Source organism: Strix aluco, chromosome 3 (genome assembly GCF_031877795.1).
Source record: "Strix aluco isolate bStrAlu1 chromosome 3, bStrAlu1.hap1, whole genome shotgun sequence".
Taxonomy (NCBI): domain Eukaryota; kingdom Metazoa; phylum Chordata; class Aves; order Strigiformes; family Strigidae; genus Strix; species Strix aluco.
The window spans coordinates 81,141,922-81,159,268 of NC_133933.1; the positions used below are offsets into that span (position 1 = coordinate 81,141,922).

The following is a 17,347-nucleotide window of genomic DNA, read 5'->3' on the forward strand; positions in this document are numbered from 1 at the left end:
CAGTAATCATGATAGGTAGCTTGCCTTAAAGTTTCTGAATTTGTAGTGGTCTCTTGGCTCTTGGCAATAAAAAACCTCCAGGAAAGAAAGTAAAATGGAAGATTAAGCTAGGGATTTATTTGGCAGTTTCCTCTTTACTGCCCAAGTCCAGCTCACACTTAGGAGAAACAGGGGAGAATTTTCCTGATTATAACTCTTCTCTTTCATCTGTCCTTTCATTCTCATGGTGCCTTTTCAAATCAGGACCATACTAAAATTTAGATCTCTATTTATAGCTCTAGCTTAGCTCTCTTTGATTACAAGCAGGCATGAATGTTTGTCTTGGTTTCCCAACATTTGCTTGTGTTGGCATTGCACAAAATGTTGAGGCAGATTTACACAAACAAATTTTTATTTGCAGAGTCCAGTGCCGATGATATACATTGACTCTTTCTCTCTCTGTCCAACAAAGGACAGAGAAAGAAAGAGGGAATACGATAGGCAGAGGGGGAACTCTCCCCAATGGTCAGGAGGGAATTACAGAATCATTTAGGTTGGAAACGACCTTTAGGATTATTGAGTCTAAATGCAAACCTAACACTGCCAAATCCACCAAAGGAAGCGATGGGGTGACCAAACATCCTTCTCCAGGCTCTCTCTACAGTGCAGCTGGAGGTGACGACAGTGAAGATAAGCATTATAATTTTTACCGTGCTTCCCTTCCTGTAATACAGACATTTCATCATGACTGACCCGAACTCCCAGGGCGTTGTTCCCACCTGCAATGGTGCTACCACTGACAAGCACAGCTGGAAAATTTGCAAGTGGTGTAGGCAGACTGCTGAGCTTCATGTGCGATTATTACTGAGCAGTATTTATTTAAACTACTATTATGTACTATTTGCTAAGTTTTTTCAGGGTAGAAGAGCGGGGAAGACGAGAACCTCACACCAGTGGCAATCACTCCGCAAGAGAAATCCACCGCGAAAAACTGCCGGAGTTGGCAGAGGCACAACTGCTGATGCCTGCGGGACCGTGAGAAGAGGGTAACGAGGCGGGAGCGCTTCTGCCTCGGCAAGCTCAGGGACAGCCGCAGCAGCTCACACGACAGGCTGCCGACCTGCGAGCCAGGGCCGGGCTACTGAGCGGCAGGCACCTGGCCGCCGGCATCCGCCAAGTCAGGGGAGGCTGAGTTTGGGCAACAGGGCCGGTCACAAACCCCTCTGCCATAAGCAATCTCGGCCTCGTCCCGCACGGCCGTTGGAGCGGCCGTAGGGCGCGGGCCGCCACGGCCGGCGACCGTCCCGCAGGGGAGGGAGAGGCGCCGCGCCACGGCCGGCCCCTCCGCGGATGGCTACTGTCCGCCGGCGCAAAGGGCTCGCTCTCCGCCACTCGGTGCGACCACTGGCCCGCTTGCCCACCCAGGCTCCCTGGCGAGCAGCAGAGACCAACGGCCACCACCGCCCTTCCCCTTCCCTTCCCCTCCCCTCACGCACGGCGCCTCCAGGGGGGAGGGGACACCCGCCACGCCCCGACCCCTCGCCTCGCCCCAGCCAATGAGAGGCCGCCGCTCTGCCGCACGCAGCGGGGGGCGGGGCCTCCGTGGGGTGGGGAAGCGGCCGGGCAAGCGCGTGACGCGCGGGAAGCGCTTCCCGCGGGCGGCTGGGTCACGTGGGGCGGCAACGCCGCGCCACCGCGGGGACCGTCCCATTGCCCGTGGAACGGCGGGGGGGGGCTGGGCGAGACCACGCCACCAGCCCGGTCGCTTCGCCCGGCCCGTGCGGGGGAGGGGGCGGGGCCAGCTCGAGGCGGCGGCACTCACGTGAGGCCGGGGGGCGGGGCTGCGGCGCTCAGAGAGTGCGCGGAGGCAGCGGGAGCGGAGCCGGGTACAGCGAAGCGGCGACGAGCGGGAGCTGCCACCCCTCGCTTCTCCGCCGCCGCCACACCGCCGCTGCCATGGGCCGGACGCTCGCGCTCCCCCTCGCCGCCCTCTGCCTGGCCTGTCTCTGCGGGCTGGCCGCGGGGGACGCGCGGGGCCGCGGGGCGCGCGAGGCCGACAACGGCACCGCGACCGTTGGTGAGTGACTCGCGACCACTCTTCGCCCCCCCCCCCCACCCGGCAGTTGCTGACGGGGCAGCCCCTCCCCCCTCCGCGCTCGCGCCCCGCCCGTTACCCGACGTTTGGGCGGGGGAGCGGGGTGGGCTCGGCCGGGCCTCCGCGCCCGCCGCTTTGCCGCGCGTGGCGGGGGAAGGCGCGCCGGTACTGGCCGCCAGGCGGGGGGAGCCGTCCGGCGCTCCCGGGCAGCTTGGCCGCCACTGTTCCCGCGCGGCGGCAGCGCTGCTGCCCTCAGCGCCTTGGCCGCAGCCCGCTGAGCTTTTTGCCCGCTTCTTTCTGGCTCCTCTCTTCTCGCTTTTGTTTTTCCCCTCGCTGCAGAGGATTTGGGTGCGTGCGTGTGAAAGCCGTTAGCACGGTTTGACGCCGCCGCCAGTATCCCCCTTCGCAGGCAGCAGATGGCCAGCAGCCGGCAGCTTTGTGTCCCGTAAAACGTACGCGGCACGTTTGCTTCTTGCAAACTTAGTATAGGTCAAATTGCGGGAGTTAATTATGTAAGCAGGGTTGTTCTGTCATTGCTACCGGTTGTTCGTCACCCCGATGTTAGCCTCCTTCTTTGTCCGTTGGGTTTGTCTGATCTTTCTGGCTCTGTGAACTGTTTGCTAAAGTGTTTACGTGGCCAAGAACCACAAAATGCGCCGCATGCCCTAGAAAGCTACGGAAAGAAGTTTTTCTGGAAGTGCTTTAACGTTCTCTGACCGCATTGCATAACGGCACAGCGAAGTGTGAAGCTGTCCAGTATCCTCTGCTTCAGTCCTCCTCGATTTCCTCTTCAGCCCCACCACCGAGGGCGTGATGTAGGCCGATACCGGGCTCCCTATCCGAACCGTGAACTGCTTGAGGGCTGCTGAGAGTCAGAGGTTAACAACCGCTCCGCTGCAGCGGGAGAGGGCAGTGTTGGTCCAGCAGGACAGACTTCTGTTAGCGTTTCCAGGTTTCCTCCTCGAGTGTAAGGGGGATATCCGAGTTTACCCCGTGTAAGAGCCAGTACAACAGACAGATTTATCTTGGGAGCAAACGTGAATTTGCCTGCGCTTAAGAGCGGGGTTTGTGGTACCAGAACCATTTTTTCAGTGAAGAGCAGGCATATGCTGACCAGGGAAAGCTGGGGAGTTTGCTGTTATCCTACATAAAGACCCTAAGAGAGCATTGGGAGAACATCTAACACCCTGCTGCTGATTCTGAAGTTCACAGCTCATTCTTGAAACTTTTTGCTGTGAGAAGAACGTTGCCTGATCCTTTATTCCTGCAAATCTGTTCCTCCCCCAGTGTGGGAAAGCTGTTTTGAATGTAAACTAAAAGTCCTAGTGCACCTGGTATTAGCTGGCTGCACCGACTGTCTTCCTCTCTCCACAGATGTGCTGTGCTAAATTTTCGATGTACCTGTGAGAAATTTACAAAAATGACCGTTGTTCATTTGTCAGAAGCGGGTGTTGTACATGCCGTGATCATTCTTCAGATGTATACCCAGAATAATAAAATACTTTTTTTTTTTTTGGAAATCTGTTATCCAGAAACTGTCATACAGCTCCTGAAGTGGTGTAAGTGCCTTATTCCTGAAGGGAACAAGGCAAGTTTGTTGCATACCTCACAGATGCAAACCAACAAAGGTCTTTTTATATCTTCTTACATTCCTTGAAAGTAAAGAAGTGAAACACCAAGATTTCTAGCCTGATCGTACCATAACCAAGAGAAAGGTCAGGTGGATTTGGTTTTAATTCAAATTACAAGAATACCGAAGTTAGTTAATGTATTTGTAGTTGTTATCTTGAGATGTAACTTATTGCCAAAGATCTGTGAATAGCAGCAAGCAGAGCTGAGAAAAGTGAAAGGTCACCCAAAGGTGCCTGGAGTAGGTGGATATGATGTGAAATGTGCTGGAGAGTATGTGACGTAAGGAGCTGTGAGTTGTATGTGGGTTTTCTGAGTGTGATGGTTGTATGAGTAAGTCTTAATTAAAAACTAATGCAGTAAAATTGTAGATTGGGAGAAGATCTTATTTGATCCAGATAGTGGATATGTTGTCATTGTGGTTTTAAGGCAACAGTGTTTGAGATTGAGATAAAAAAGCAACTGGACTCGTTAGGTTGCTGGCTTCTGCTGTGATCAAAATATTAATAGATTGACTTCCTTTCTGTTCTCCTTTATATGCATTTGTATATGAAGTCTTCTAGGTTCTCACCTCTATTTCCCATACTTTGGTTGCTTTGTACTGTAGGCTTGCTTATAGCTGGCTGTATTACCTAAAGGAAGAATGTAGTCAAAAGAAACAAGGCTCTTGGCATCTGACGTTTCATTGAACTTCTGCAAAATTGATTTGGTGGACTTTGGTAACTTCACTAGAGTAGTATATCCTTTATTGCCTAAGTTTTCTGTAGTTAAGAGGTCACTTGAGGCAAAATCTTGGTGTGCGTGTGAGGTCTGGTTTAGGAGTATCGGTAGTGTCTGGAGAGGAATGCATTTGATAAGACACAAATACATTTCCAGGTTGTGGCTTTCAGTCGTAGTTAGTTCAGTGAGAAGGATTGTGCCTTAACCTGGGAGATGTACATATGGGAAGGTACGGATCTAAGAGTTTCTTCTGCGGGTGAAGTTGCTCTTTTGACAGTGGTAATTCTGTCCTAATCAATGCATTTCTTCTTTTTTTTTTTTTTTTAGGCTTCTGTGAAAACTTTTCTAACTGCAGTTCGTGTGTTGGTAATGACACAGATGTAGCAGGCTGCAAGTGGATCAGATGTGAAAGTAAGGAAGGATACACAGTGCAGATCCATAATATGCCATGCAGAACCTTAAACCCAACTAGACCTATTTCATCTATAATGTTGATTACACAAATACACTATTTATTTGATAACATACTGGGGCATTAACTCATAAATTGTATCTGTTGTTCAATGTTTCAAGTTCTTACGTAGGCCGCTGAATGTGTTCAAAATAATCCCAGATTTTTAAGGCTTCTGATTTAAATCTGTACTGTTGATAAGCTAATGTTTTCCAGATGGTTCAGAATGTTTTTAGAACAAACTAGTCGCTTGTGTTTGCTGTTAAGGAGTCATGAGCAGATTCTGACGTGCAGGCACATCCCTGTGCTTCAGTCCCTTTTGCAGGTTTTGTCGTAGACCTGGTGGTCACAACCACTACTCCTGAACGGAAGTGCAATAAGGGAGAGGAGTCCATTAAATAACATTAGTTAAGAGTAGTGTTGCTAAAACTAAGACTTGCAACCCACTGATGGGAGCATGACAGAGCCATTAGCTGGTCTCATTCAGAGCCTTGTTTTTCCCATTGTGGGAGAGTTGGATATAACTACATTTAGGTGACCTCTGGTACTCAGTCCTGGAGGAGATGCAGTTGCTGTTGACAAAGTCATATAAAGGCTACATAAGTAGTCTTCAGGTGGATTATTTGTACTTCTCATGTGAAGTGAAACCAGAATAAAAGGAGAGAATGGTTTGACTGTAATAGTGATTTTTATAGCACTTGATTGTAGATGACAAAGAAAGGTTATATATGAAGGCTAAGATGCTTCGGAACTAATGAAAAGAATTTCGGATGTAACTTGTCTAGTACAAGAGTGCCCTTCAAGAAGCTCTTTTTCTGAATTCAGCATGTGTTGTCTGGCACATACTGCAAACCCAAGAGGTCTGTATAACTTCTTTGAGGGAGAGGTAGAAATCTGAGTCAAGGGAGAAGGATGTGCAGGCAGAGAGAAGGAAACTGATGTCTTCCACAATTTCAAGGTCAAGGATCTGTTTAAAAAGCTGGAACTAAGTTTTGCTTGCGTGTAGAATTTAAGACAGTACAATTTTTTTATGATGCTACCATAAGAGACACAAAATGTTTAACTTGAAAAATGCCACAAATAGTAGAAACACTATCCAATTTTACAGGCTATGAAGAAAAAACATCAAGCTGTGCTGTTACTGCAAAATGGTGCATAACCATGTACAAATATTGCCTAAGTATTGATTTGAGTGGTAGAGTAACTGTAGTGAAAAGAAAGTACCAAAACTTTTCTAATTATTAATATAATACTGAAGTCCTGCATATTGAAATGGTCTTACTGTTATCCTGGCTAAAGATGGTGTTTAGTTTTTAGGAACAATGTCTCAAACGCTGTAAAGTTCTGCTGCTGTAAATAGTCATGTCTCTTTTCTGACAGAACACATGTGTGTAAATGAAACAGAAGTAGATTCGCCAAAGTATAACAACTGTACAGTTGAAGAACAGTGTTCCTGTAAGTATTTAGATATTCAGTTTTCACATTGTTTAATGTGAAGCAGTTGTGTTTACAACTTCATCTGTTGACCTTTGTTAATATGCCTCCTACAATTTACATAAGCATGTGCAAGTATGTAAATAAGTCCTTTGCTGCCAGCTTAAACCTATGATATGTGATATTAAAATACACAATTTTGTTATGCATTCAGTTAACTGCTTACTGTTGCTGTTTCAAGAATCCTGACGTATTTCACTAGACTCGTCTCTGGTTACTGCCTTGGTTTCTTAGATTAAAATGGGTGACATTTCCTATTAGATGTAGCATATCCAAGTTTCACCTGCTGAGTCCGTTGCTTCATCAGAGATACAGTAAATAGGAAAAACTTATGAACCTTCCAGTTTTAATTGTTACATAGCACAGCTCTTCATGCAGTTCTGAAGTGCAGGGGCTGAGTTACAGAACTGTGTAATGCTGGGAATGTGCTCAGTTGTGTATCTACTTCAGTCTTTTAATTTGTGTTTGTGCAAAGCAGGTCTGCAGGATATGAATAACTTAGCTTAAATCTTGAATTTCACCCTTGTGAAAGCCCCTCAGTTTTAGTTTTTCTAAAAGCAGACAAGAAATGCACTTCAAATTGGGACTTTCTGATTTTAAGATCTAGAACAGCAAGTGAAAATTCTTAATACTCTTGTCTAGATGAGTTTCAACAGTACTGCTAAAGAGACTGGATCACACCAACAGAGATGAAGCTTCCATGCTGCTATGGGCTATCTTGTGGTGGTGGCAACCAGTCAGAAATTATTCTGCTTGACTTAGATTTCTGTGTTGTTTCTAAAATAGTAACAATTGCCTCTTAATCAGGAGTGTTGTTCCATATCTAAGAATAGAATTTCTACAATCTGTTCCTGTTAAACTTGTAGTGATGTTATCTGGTTGTTGTGGTTTAGTTTCTGCATATTCAAGGAAACTTAATTGTCACCTTCCGTAGAGGATCCCTGTTGGTGTGAGAGGATCCTGTATACCTTATCGGCTCTTACACTGTCATGGCTCAGCACTACATTTGAGAATTGATGTGGAAAAACATTAAGGTGGACCTAAACTGACTTGATGCAAGTGGGACCTGAGAGAATGTAGATTCTGATATATCCAGCCTATCTCTGTAGAAACAGTCAGCTCTGGTTTCCCACCATGGTGAATTGTTTCAAGATGTAAATAACCACATTTAAATCACCTTGAGTATTAAAGGCTTCAGGACATACTGGTATTTCAGCAAGAAGCTTGCTGATGTATCAGTGCATCGTTAAGCAACAGTTTAGGTAAGCTGTCTGTGTGTGATTAACTCAATACAGTAAGTTGCAGAAGCCTTCACAGTTGTTATGTTTGGGTTTTTTTACAGCATATGCTGAAGCTGAGAGCACCTAGAACCAGCAACAGCTGTCAGAACAGAAAGCTTTAGCTAAACTTTCAGATTCTTGAGGATGCCTTGGTTTTCCCCCCATGCTGCTTCAGCTGTGCAACCACTCTGATTTCTAGTTGAACCTGATAGGTCAGGTTCAATTTTAGTTGCAGTGAGGTTGGGAAGCAGTACCAAATACCTCATTTCCTATTGTGTAAGGCATGCACAGTCTACGCTTGTACAATAGGACTCTTCTCCCTTCTGTTTGCTTTGAGGAATCTTGAGTTGCCAGTTGAACACTGGCTTGATTGGGCCACTTGTGACAAGGTTTTTCATATATTCACTCGTGCAACTTTTGCTTTTAGTGTGGTGGATTGGACATTGAACTGCTTTGTAATTTCAAACCAGAACTACAGTAGAACTCAGAGCAATATGAATTTCCTAAAAGTCAGCCTGCTGCTGTTGCATTTTTTGGTGTTTTTTTTAACTTAAATACTGTCATTAATCTCTTTAATGTAACACTTTATTCTTTTGTAGCTCCTACAGGTATTCCTCTTTCCAGTGCTACTACGCTGTCTTCCAATACTACTACACCACCTTCCAATGCTACCACAGCGTCTTCCAATACTACCACAGCCGGTTCTGCTACCACAGCTCATACTACCATAGGTAATATAGTACCACTGAACATAGAATGGCAGTGAACTAGGAAATGGTGAATAAAATAAAGGACGAGGGCTTTTTCTCCAGATCACTGTAGTAGCGTGATTACTAAACCACTGATGTAGGGAATACAGAAATGGTCCCAAGGTTTGGAAGAAGTGGATTTTATAAAACACTTTATCAGAGAAAATGCTTCTTTCCAGTATAATTAAGAATAGGCTCAGTGGTAAGTGAATTATTAGTCATTTCCACTAAACATGAGTTCATATGAGTGATTTTTTTTTTTTTTTGTTCCCCAGTTCTGTTCTTACATGTGCTGCCATCTTAACAGTGAAGTTCTTAAAAAAAAAAAAACAAAAACAAAAAAAAACCAAAAAAAAAACCAAAAACAATCCACCAAACCAAAAAAAAACCCCGACCAAAAAAAAATCAAAACTCCTCCTCATCTTTAAAAGCATCTGTTGCTTAAGGGAGCTGGGAGGTAATGAGTTGGTACTTGATTAGGCTCAGAACAGCCTAATGTACAGTATGGTGACATTTGCTTTGAGTAAACCTATGAATGGTGGCACTTGTCCCAGCACATAGTGGAATACTGGTTAGTTTTTAGTAATACTAATCTGGGGCAGGGGAGGGTGGGTGCTCAGAGACCCAGTGTTCTGGCTTGGTAATGGAAGAGCTTTTAGGAGTCAGTCTAGCTACAGGTGAGTGTTTGCTTATTCCAGTGATGTCATTCACAGTGTGTTTGGGACGGGGAGAAAGAGGAAGTTTTGCTATCCTGTAAGTGCTTATCTCCTGTCTGGAGATACTACATTAAGTACTTTTTTAGTACAGTAAATACTAACTGATTCTAAGGGCTGTTTCATGAAAGTCCTTTGCCTTGATGCAGATTCTCAGTTGTCTTGAAGCAGCTAACTTGATTCTTGTTCAGATACCAGCATTTATATTAGTACTTGAAAGAAAAGTGGTTTTGTCTGAACGAAGAATCACTGATCTGTGGAGAACCTTGAAATATTTGGATAATAATGGTATGCAAGTTTGAAAAAAATCCTTATGCAGAAACTTGGCTTAATGCCATGCAGCTGAGCATCTGTATTGTGTGGGGTACAGTCTGAGGTCAAAGCTTATCATTGTTCAAGCAAAACAAGACAAATCATTTACATACAAACTTCAGTGCTTGCAAACTTTTCTCTTGAAGTTTATGGTATGTACATGCTGTCTTCTCTCAAACAGCAAACGTCACCAATGTAACTACACATGCTCCTCTACCTTCAACTACCATTACTTCTGCTACCACAACACCCATTATTCCAGGTAACTGCTACTACTAGCATAATTAAAGCATAAAATACTTAGAAATTAGTGTTGCTTTAAAAGCGTTATCTTGAAAGACTTACCAAGTGACAATGTTAAAGTAGTGGTGTATCTGCTATTGTCACTTCTAACTTCTGGGATGTCTAATTTTGTTAAGGTAATATATGTATGTGGCAAGGTAATATCCTGAGAAACAAAGCTAATTGGTGAGATGTTAAAAGTCAGGAAGGATGTTGGTCAAACAGAATCAGCTGACTACTTTCAGTAGTGTGGCTGGAAGTCACTTGTTAACTCCCTTATCAGTGGAAGGTGGCATTTTGTTTTTCACTTGCAGCATAATAATGGGATACCTGTTAAAATAGTTTGAGCTATAGTGGTGGCAATAAGCTGAAGTATTTTATTTCAGCATCAGTCCTGAATATGCTATTTCATGAAAAGCTCTCATGAAGTAAAGCTCTTTAAAACTAGCCATCAGTAGATGGCTGTTACTTCCAGATTCATATGTTGTAGCTTCAGCTGATTTCTTCAAGCATAACTCTGGGAGGGAAGTACAGTAGATGGAAGATAATAATTTAATTTGAATTTAAGCCAAAAAAACCGGAGCAAGCGGCAGAGATTGGAAAATGTGTTTTGAATGTGAGCATGTATCAATAATATACTTCTGTGTAAAGGAGGAAAGCTTTGGCTTTTTGAAGTACAAATAAAGTCCAGCTGGGACTTGCTCAGTATTGAGGTCCAGAGTAGTTTGACTATAAATAGCTCTAGCCTTCTGCAAACAGTATTTAATCACAACTTCAGTATCACTAATCTAAATGCAGCTGCTGACATGTCTTTACTTTTGATTATGTTTTGTTTTCTTATTGGTGTTTTGGATGTTTTGAGTACTCTTAATACAAGGAAGCCAATACTAAAATCTGTGAAACTATTGTGCACTCACAAACTCTAATGTTTAACAGGTACAAGTGCTACTGCGACTCCTGCACCTTCTTCACGCAAATCTACATTTGATGCTGCGAGTTTCATAGGTGGAATTGTCCTTGTTCTGGGTCTGCAGGCTGTTGTTTTCTTTCTGTACAAATTCTGCAAGTCGAAAGACCGAAACTATCACACACTTTAGGACCTGCCACTTTATAATGGACTAGTAGCCCAACACCTGTAGTTCACTGAACCAAAATATTTTCTGTTGCTCATGGAAGACAGCAGTTCATAATATCCTTTAAATCTCTAAAAGAAGACTTTAAAAGAATATTTTTGCAACATTATACTTGGCAAGAGGTGATACGAATCTCTTCAACAGGATTACTTGCAATATGCTGCATGGGTTCTAATGGCTGTCTTTATTTTCCTTTAGTGGCTGCTGCTGTGGGACTTTTTTTTGATATGCCAAATGTAGACGTTCAGAGATTCTTATTCAGTGGCAACACTGTCTTGAGTAGACAATCTCATGATGACTTATTGTGAAGGCTAATTTAATCAACACTTGATACAGTATCCCTTCAGTTTTATCAAGATGTGAATTATTGGTGACTGACTTCAGGGAGTGAAATACCATTTATACTAGCTTGTGGCTCTTACAGCGTGCTGCTAGAAAGATGAACAAAATTGTAGAAGTAGATAATGTCTTAACAGAATAACATAACCCATAAATTTTTTTACACAAGAATAAAGGTTGCCTGATAAAATACTGCATTCCAAACAGAAATCCTGTGCCCTTTCGAATTAATGTTGAGGGTGGAGAAGGGATGTAGGGATAGTCCTTCTAAAGGGGAAATGAAGATTAGTGCCTTAAAAGACTAAAAATCAGTAGGCTGCAAAAGCGTCCCACCTATATCCAAGATAAAACTAATACTAGCTTTATATAGGAGAATGGAATACATGTGACTCAAACATTCCAGTTTAAAGACTTTTTACATTAAATAACTGTCCCATATTGACTTTGAGGGTGAGGGAGCAGGGTACAGTAATGTTCAACTACAAACAGAAGCTTTAAGTTGTTTACCTTTTGTTCTGGCCTACAAAGACCAATCAAAACTAGTGATAAAATCCAGTTCACTCCCTGTATAAAAAGGCAACAACTTAGGTTTATACTTGAAATCCTGAGGTTTTTATTATTCAAATGGATCTTAAACTCATTGCCCTTAATTTCAGCGGTTTGGGTTTTTTCTTTTTTACCCTCCAGTATGTCTGCTTGCTTAAGGAGCAATTAAGGGTAGTTCAGAGGATCTGCTGATTTGATCTTGGTCAGGATTGCTGTAGTCCTGAGGCTGCCAGGGGGTACACCTTTTTTCTTTCCCTTCCCTGCTTCCTGGCATCAGATTTGTGTCACCCTGCAGTGAACTGATTAAGGAAATCTACTTGGCCAAATAGTATTTTTCTTTTCCTTGGCTGAATCAGCCATGTGATCTGAGTATCAAAGGTACGTCATGTCCTGTGTAGACTGACTTGAGCACCTGTGAAAAGAGACCCACAGGAAAAATAGAAGTAAAGGTAAAATCAAGTGGTGGAGGATGTAGCACATAATACATAGCTTTTGATGATATCCCTTGATCATCAATTTCTGTAGTACTGTCTTTACTAGCTCTGACTTGACGGGAATTTGGCACCCAATACAAAATTATCACATCAATGCAGATAGTAGTCATGGCAACAGAACTTAAATTAAGTGTACTTCAGTTGGAAACTTCAAGTGCACAGTGTTGCTTTCTTGTGTTGTTCTAGTCTGAATGGCATTGTTTCTATTGTGCTGCATAGAAGACTCAAATTGCTACAAAATACAGAAGTTACTCACCAGTACTGTATCTTTAGTTCATTAGCTATTGATTTTCTAAATATAAAGACAATCAGCTCAGGTTTATTAAAACAGCAGAGTGAGCAGCCAGTTTTCAGCAACAGTATGTATGTGGGTTAGGTGGTATATCCTTGGCCTTATTATGAAATCACTTAATCTGTCCTTTCCCTATCTCAGAACTATTCTATTACATTTGTTTAAAAAGATATCCATGAGCTTGTATTTTGTGCTTTGAAGTGAGCAAAATAGTCTTCTGCAGTGACAGTTCTCCTTCAGCTCAGCAAAGCAAACTGTATGCCTAGTATATAATTTTTTTTGGCCTCAAAGGGCTATCTTTTGTGAAACTTGCAGAAAAGTGCCACAGAACACTTCATAGCATGAAAGACATTGCCACAAAAAAGTTGTTGCTCTGTAAAATGTTGCTAAAATGCTTATTTATGAGCTATGCTGATCCTGATTTAGGTTGCTGATAAAGTATGCTGGTAAAGCAAACTAAAAATTTTTAAAAGTGCCTTAAAGTTGCTTAATCTTTTGCCTCAAATTTTGTTTAAAAGGGTAGAAGGGATACCTTGCCTTAGTTACTAAATTTTTCTTGGTGCCAGCAATTGCTACTTTCCAAGACTTTAGGAAACCCAGGATCTCTGACATGTAGAGATGCCAGTCTGAAAAACTCGAGCTTGTACTATATCAATTTAGTCATGTTCTGGAAGGCCTGCACTATGCACCGCTTGTTCATTAGCCTTGCCAGCAAGGTGTAATCCAAAGTATACAGCATCGTGGCTCGGATTGTTTCCCTTTCAGTTGTTTGGGGGGAGGGGAGGCTGGGTTGTACATCTTCACCGTGTGCTTGGCTGCTGCACTATAGAAAGTAAGTACTCCCTTGTGAAATGGCAGTATCAGCTGATGTGTGCTGTGTACTAGCAAAAAACCTGAAGTAACAACTTGCAGTTTTTCTTGGCCTTGTGTTTTGAAGTGGAAGGTAGCTCATAGATCTGTAGTTGTATTTGCCCCTAAATCAATTTTAGGCACTGAACTGTAGTGACTCTTCAAGTTATCTGGCTTTTTCTTGAAGCCAACTTGTGCAAATATCAAGCTGTTACCTTATGAATGTTCTCTGCAAGTGTTGCTGTAAAAGTTTGTATTTTGTCTTCAGTGGAAGAAAACTGAAACAGTTGTAATCACAAAACCAAATTGATAAATAAAATCTGTTGAATGGAATTTTATTTGTAAACTTTCTTTTAATGTGAGCAATCCCAGAGGGGGCTGTCTGACTTTCTGGAGACAAGAGCTGTTTTCCGTAGGAATTGAGAAACTCCATAGGGAAAGAGGGAGGATGAAAAGTTTGAAGAGTTAAGTTAGTTCTCCTAAATACAGCATTAACTTAGCATTTGGTATGTGCAACAACACTGATTCAGATTTAGAATAATCTCTTAAATTCTAATTTAGGTCATTTTCCATGTTAGTTTAACCCTGTCCTCCCCTTAAAGCCAAAGAACAGCAAGGCATTTAAGTGTTCCACTTGCAACAACCTGTAAGGCTTAATGCTTCTCTTTCCAAAAGCAAAGCTCATAATACTGGATGTCAGCCTGTAATTTGGAAGAGGGACTGCAGTCTGTGCTTCCAGGGAGGCTGTTAATAACCCCTACATTGTAGCATCTCTTCACATAAAGATCTTTGACCTTTGTGAAAAAGATACTGCTCTGAGCCTTATTTCTTTTCTGATTGCATGAGAAAGAAGAGGATATTTGCTGGGGAATAACTGTCAGCATGCTTGAACAAGAGAACAGAGGGTGTGCAATTCTGTAGTTGCAGACTGACTAAAATGAAAACCAGCTCTGAGCAAAGTAACCTCAGTAGTTTCACATCATGACCTTGATGCTTTTGTGGGTAGTGAATGAAGTGTGAATGTGTCACTAGGTAGTACTGACATAACTCAGTCTCCTCTCATGTTATGGGAAATAGCAAAAACTTTAGTAGCCTTTCTGGAAGGACTGTGTGGAAATGGAGGAAACCTAGAGCTTCCTGATGTGCTTAAAATTGCTTGTCTTCCAGAAAATCATCCATTTAATGCATGCAGTTATAATTTTTTCGTACAATGCAGCACTGAAAGCCTATGTACATGCAATTGCTTATCCCTACAGTACCAGTCTTGTGTTACTGCTGGTCTTTGATTGTAGTCTTCTGTAGGTATAGCATTCATTCAAAAATCATATTTGAATTTTGCGGTATTAAGTAATACTTGAAGTATTTTATCAAGAAGCATAATTAGCCAGAGACAGCCCTTTTTTACTGCTGCAATGGCACATAAGTGCTTCATACTGATGGTACTATACTACTTCCACTTCCAAATTGGCATCTGGTTTCTGGAACATGCTGGAATCACATTTGATGGCTTCTCTAGTGACAGCTGACCTTGGATAGTTATCAGTCACCTTGTCATTCATTTAAGGCATACCTTAGAAAGAACTCATGTTTGATAACTGATTCCATAGCATTCTGAGCATACTGTGACTTGTTTTGATGTAGCAGCAAGCTTGAATGAAATAAAGCTTGTTTTAGTACTGGTGAAGGATGTCAGCCTTATTCTAGGAATCCTCTGTCTGTAAATACTGCAGTGTTTCTAACAGAAGTTAGAGTTCCTTTACTCAGCAAGGCTGTGCTGTTAAGGGTTGCCTGAATTTAATTCTAGGTCTTAGTTATTTATAAAAAGAGTGCTGAGGTATTTGATTATTCATGTTCGCAAGTATCCAGGGATGTGGATGATGCTACAAGGCACATAGGTTAGAATACTAACTCATTGAAAGTTGCAATACAATTTGACACATCTCTGACAATTTTGCGTCCTTTATTGGCTAGATTCTAAAAGCAATCTTTTTTCCATGCAACAGAAATGCAGATGAATTTATGCTTTTTTTTTTTTTTCTGTTAATGTAGCATTGTGCAAGGAGCTGCCCTTCATCTTTCTAAGGGGAGCGCAGAGAAGTTGCTAGGGAAGGTGGAAATGTTGACACTTTTGATGAGTCATCTTTAAGCAGTTATGACAGGTTCAGTGTACAGGCAGCAACCTCTGGGGGTGAGAGCACTTCATTGGGCAGGAGGGGATGGTCAGGGGTTGCAATAGGAAAGCAGTTAAAACAACAAAAAAACCCCCAGATCCAATGCTTTTGCTCTAAGCAGTTAGCTATGCATTGCACCACTATGTTCCAAGGTTACCCCAATAAAAGGAAGCCTTCTGGTTTTGACTGATATCCTTGCCTTTCCGTACTGTTCTGCATTGTCTGAAGGGAGGACAGTGCTGCTCTTGCTCAGAAGAAGGTTCTGCATCACCCAGTACCTAAAATGGATGAGCAGGTTAACTGACCGAAGCTGGTGTTGCATGCTGCAGCCAAGTATGTTGAAGTACATATCACAGCACTGGAGTATCACTGCCTGTCTTTGATTTGTATATAAATTGTTCTTCTCATACTTCAAAGTTGCCAGTTCAGTGGTGTTTTCTAAAATGCTCTGGACTGATTAAAAAATACATTTAGGTTTACTTCTGGACCAGCCTTTGTTTCTGTAGCTGCTTGAAGACAGTAGGAAGAGACTTTTCATTTAGGTGTGGTTAATAGCCTATCTGCCATTCTCTCCTTCCATCTGCTAGGCACCTGAAAGCATAAGTAACATATAAAAAGAGTCACCAACCATGGTATGGTACTAAAAAAAAAAATCTTCCCTGGACCATTGTTAACAAAATACCTCCCTCCAATCCCCTTAATCAATTTTTGGAACATTTGGAACTTTTTTTTTTTCCTGTTTGCTAGCCATACATACTGGTCACTTTGCTCTTAAATCTTCAAAGGGATTTGACTTTCTGCCCAGATGAAACCTGCCTGTGTATATATACACATCACAGCTTGCAAACTAGCAAAGTTACTCATTTTGCAACCCTGTCAGCTTATTTCTAATGCCACCATTACTTACTGTCTTTGGTCGTTGAGTGTTTCCTCCTGTTCCATTTCTGCTTCTTGGGTCAAAATTCAAAGGATGCTGCTGGTAATCCCTGTGCTCAGTGGATGCTGAAAGCTTGTTACCCTGGACCTGAGCTGCAGAACCTGGAGTGTTATCAACAACACAGTTAAAGCAGAACTCAAGTAAATGCAAAACCTGTTGTTTCTGACCTCTAAGCAGAATGTAAGGGTGAAAAAAAAAAAAAAAAAAAAACAAACGAAAAAGCAACCAACCACCCAAAACAAGTTGTGAACACTCAGCATAGTACTGATAGAATAATAGATTGCTTAGTCTGGAAAAAGTGGTTCATGGATGATCTTATCTTGAAAGTAGAACAAAAACTATTTGCAGATAGTTGCAACTTTTTGCAAAAACTATTTGCAACTATCTGCAATTTTTGCAGCTTGCCCCACGCCCTTTTCATTCATCGTAATGACTGTATCAGCATTCATTTGTCCAGCAGGAGACATCTCAGTGAAGCAGAAAATTCTTGCTGCCCCAAGTCTACTTCATTGTATGTGACTATTTTCCCCACAACTCTGTCTTTCCCGGTCCTGTTGAAAGCCAAGATTAAAAGGTGTGGGTGGGTGTTAATGATCCCAGTGACACTGAATTCTCTATTGAATTCCAGTCTTCATCTTTGTAGATTTCTGAAAAGTAGAGATGCAGCCCCTTAATGCCAACCCTTCAGCCACTAAAAAAAAAATCCCCACTGAATCAAATGCTATGCTTGCTATCAGCCATAATGTGATTTAGCCCTGATTTGTATCTATGGACAATGTGGTGTTGCTCTACCGGTTCTTAACCCTATGTTAACTTTTCCCACTACCTTTAGGTAAAAAGGTATTTTTGCTATGTAGCTGTAATCCTGCACTTGTTAATTGA

General features: G+C 42.4%; 1 protein-coding gene across 1 annotated transcript; it reads left to right on the forward strand.

Moving 5' to 3' along the window:
• The first annotated feature begins 1,811 nt into the window (after positions 1-1,811).
• On the forward strand, positions 1,812-13,690 carry CD164 (CD164 molecule). The gene is made up of 6 exons (XM_074819362.1): positions 1,812-2,056; positions 4,751-4,834; positions 6,255-6,329; positions 8,248-8,379; positions 9,604-9,684; positions 10,641-13,690. The coding sequence occupies exons 1-6, from the start codon at positions 1,936-1,938 to the stop codon at positions 10,799-10,801; spliced, it is 654 nt and encodes a 217-aa protein (XP_074675463.1). The 5' UTR covers positions 1,812-1,935; the 3' UTR covers positions 10,802-13,690.
• Positions 13,691-17,347: the final 3,657 nt, after the last annotated feature.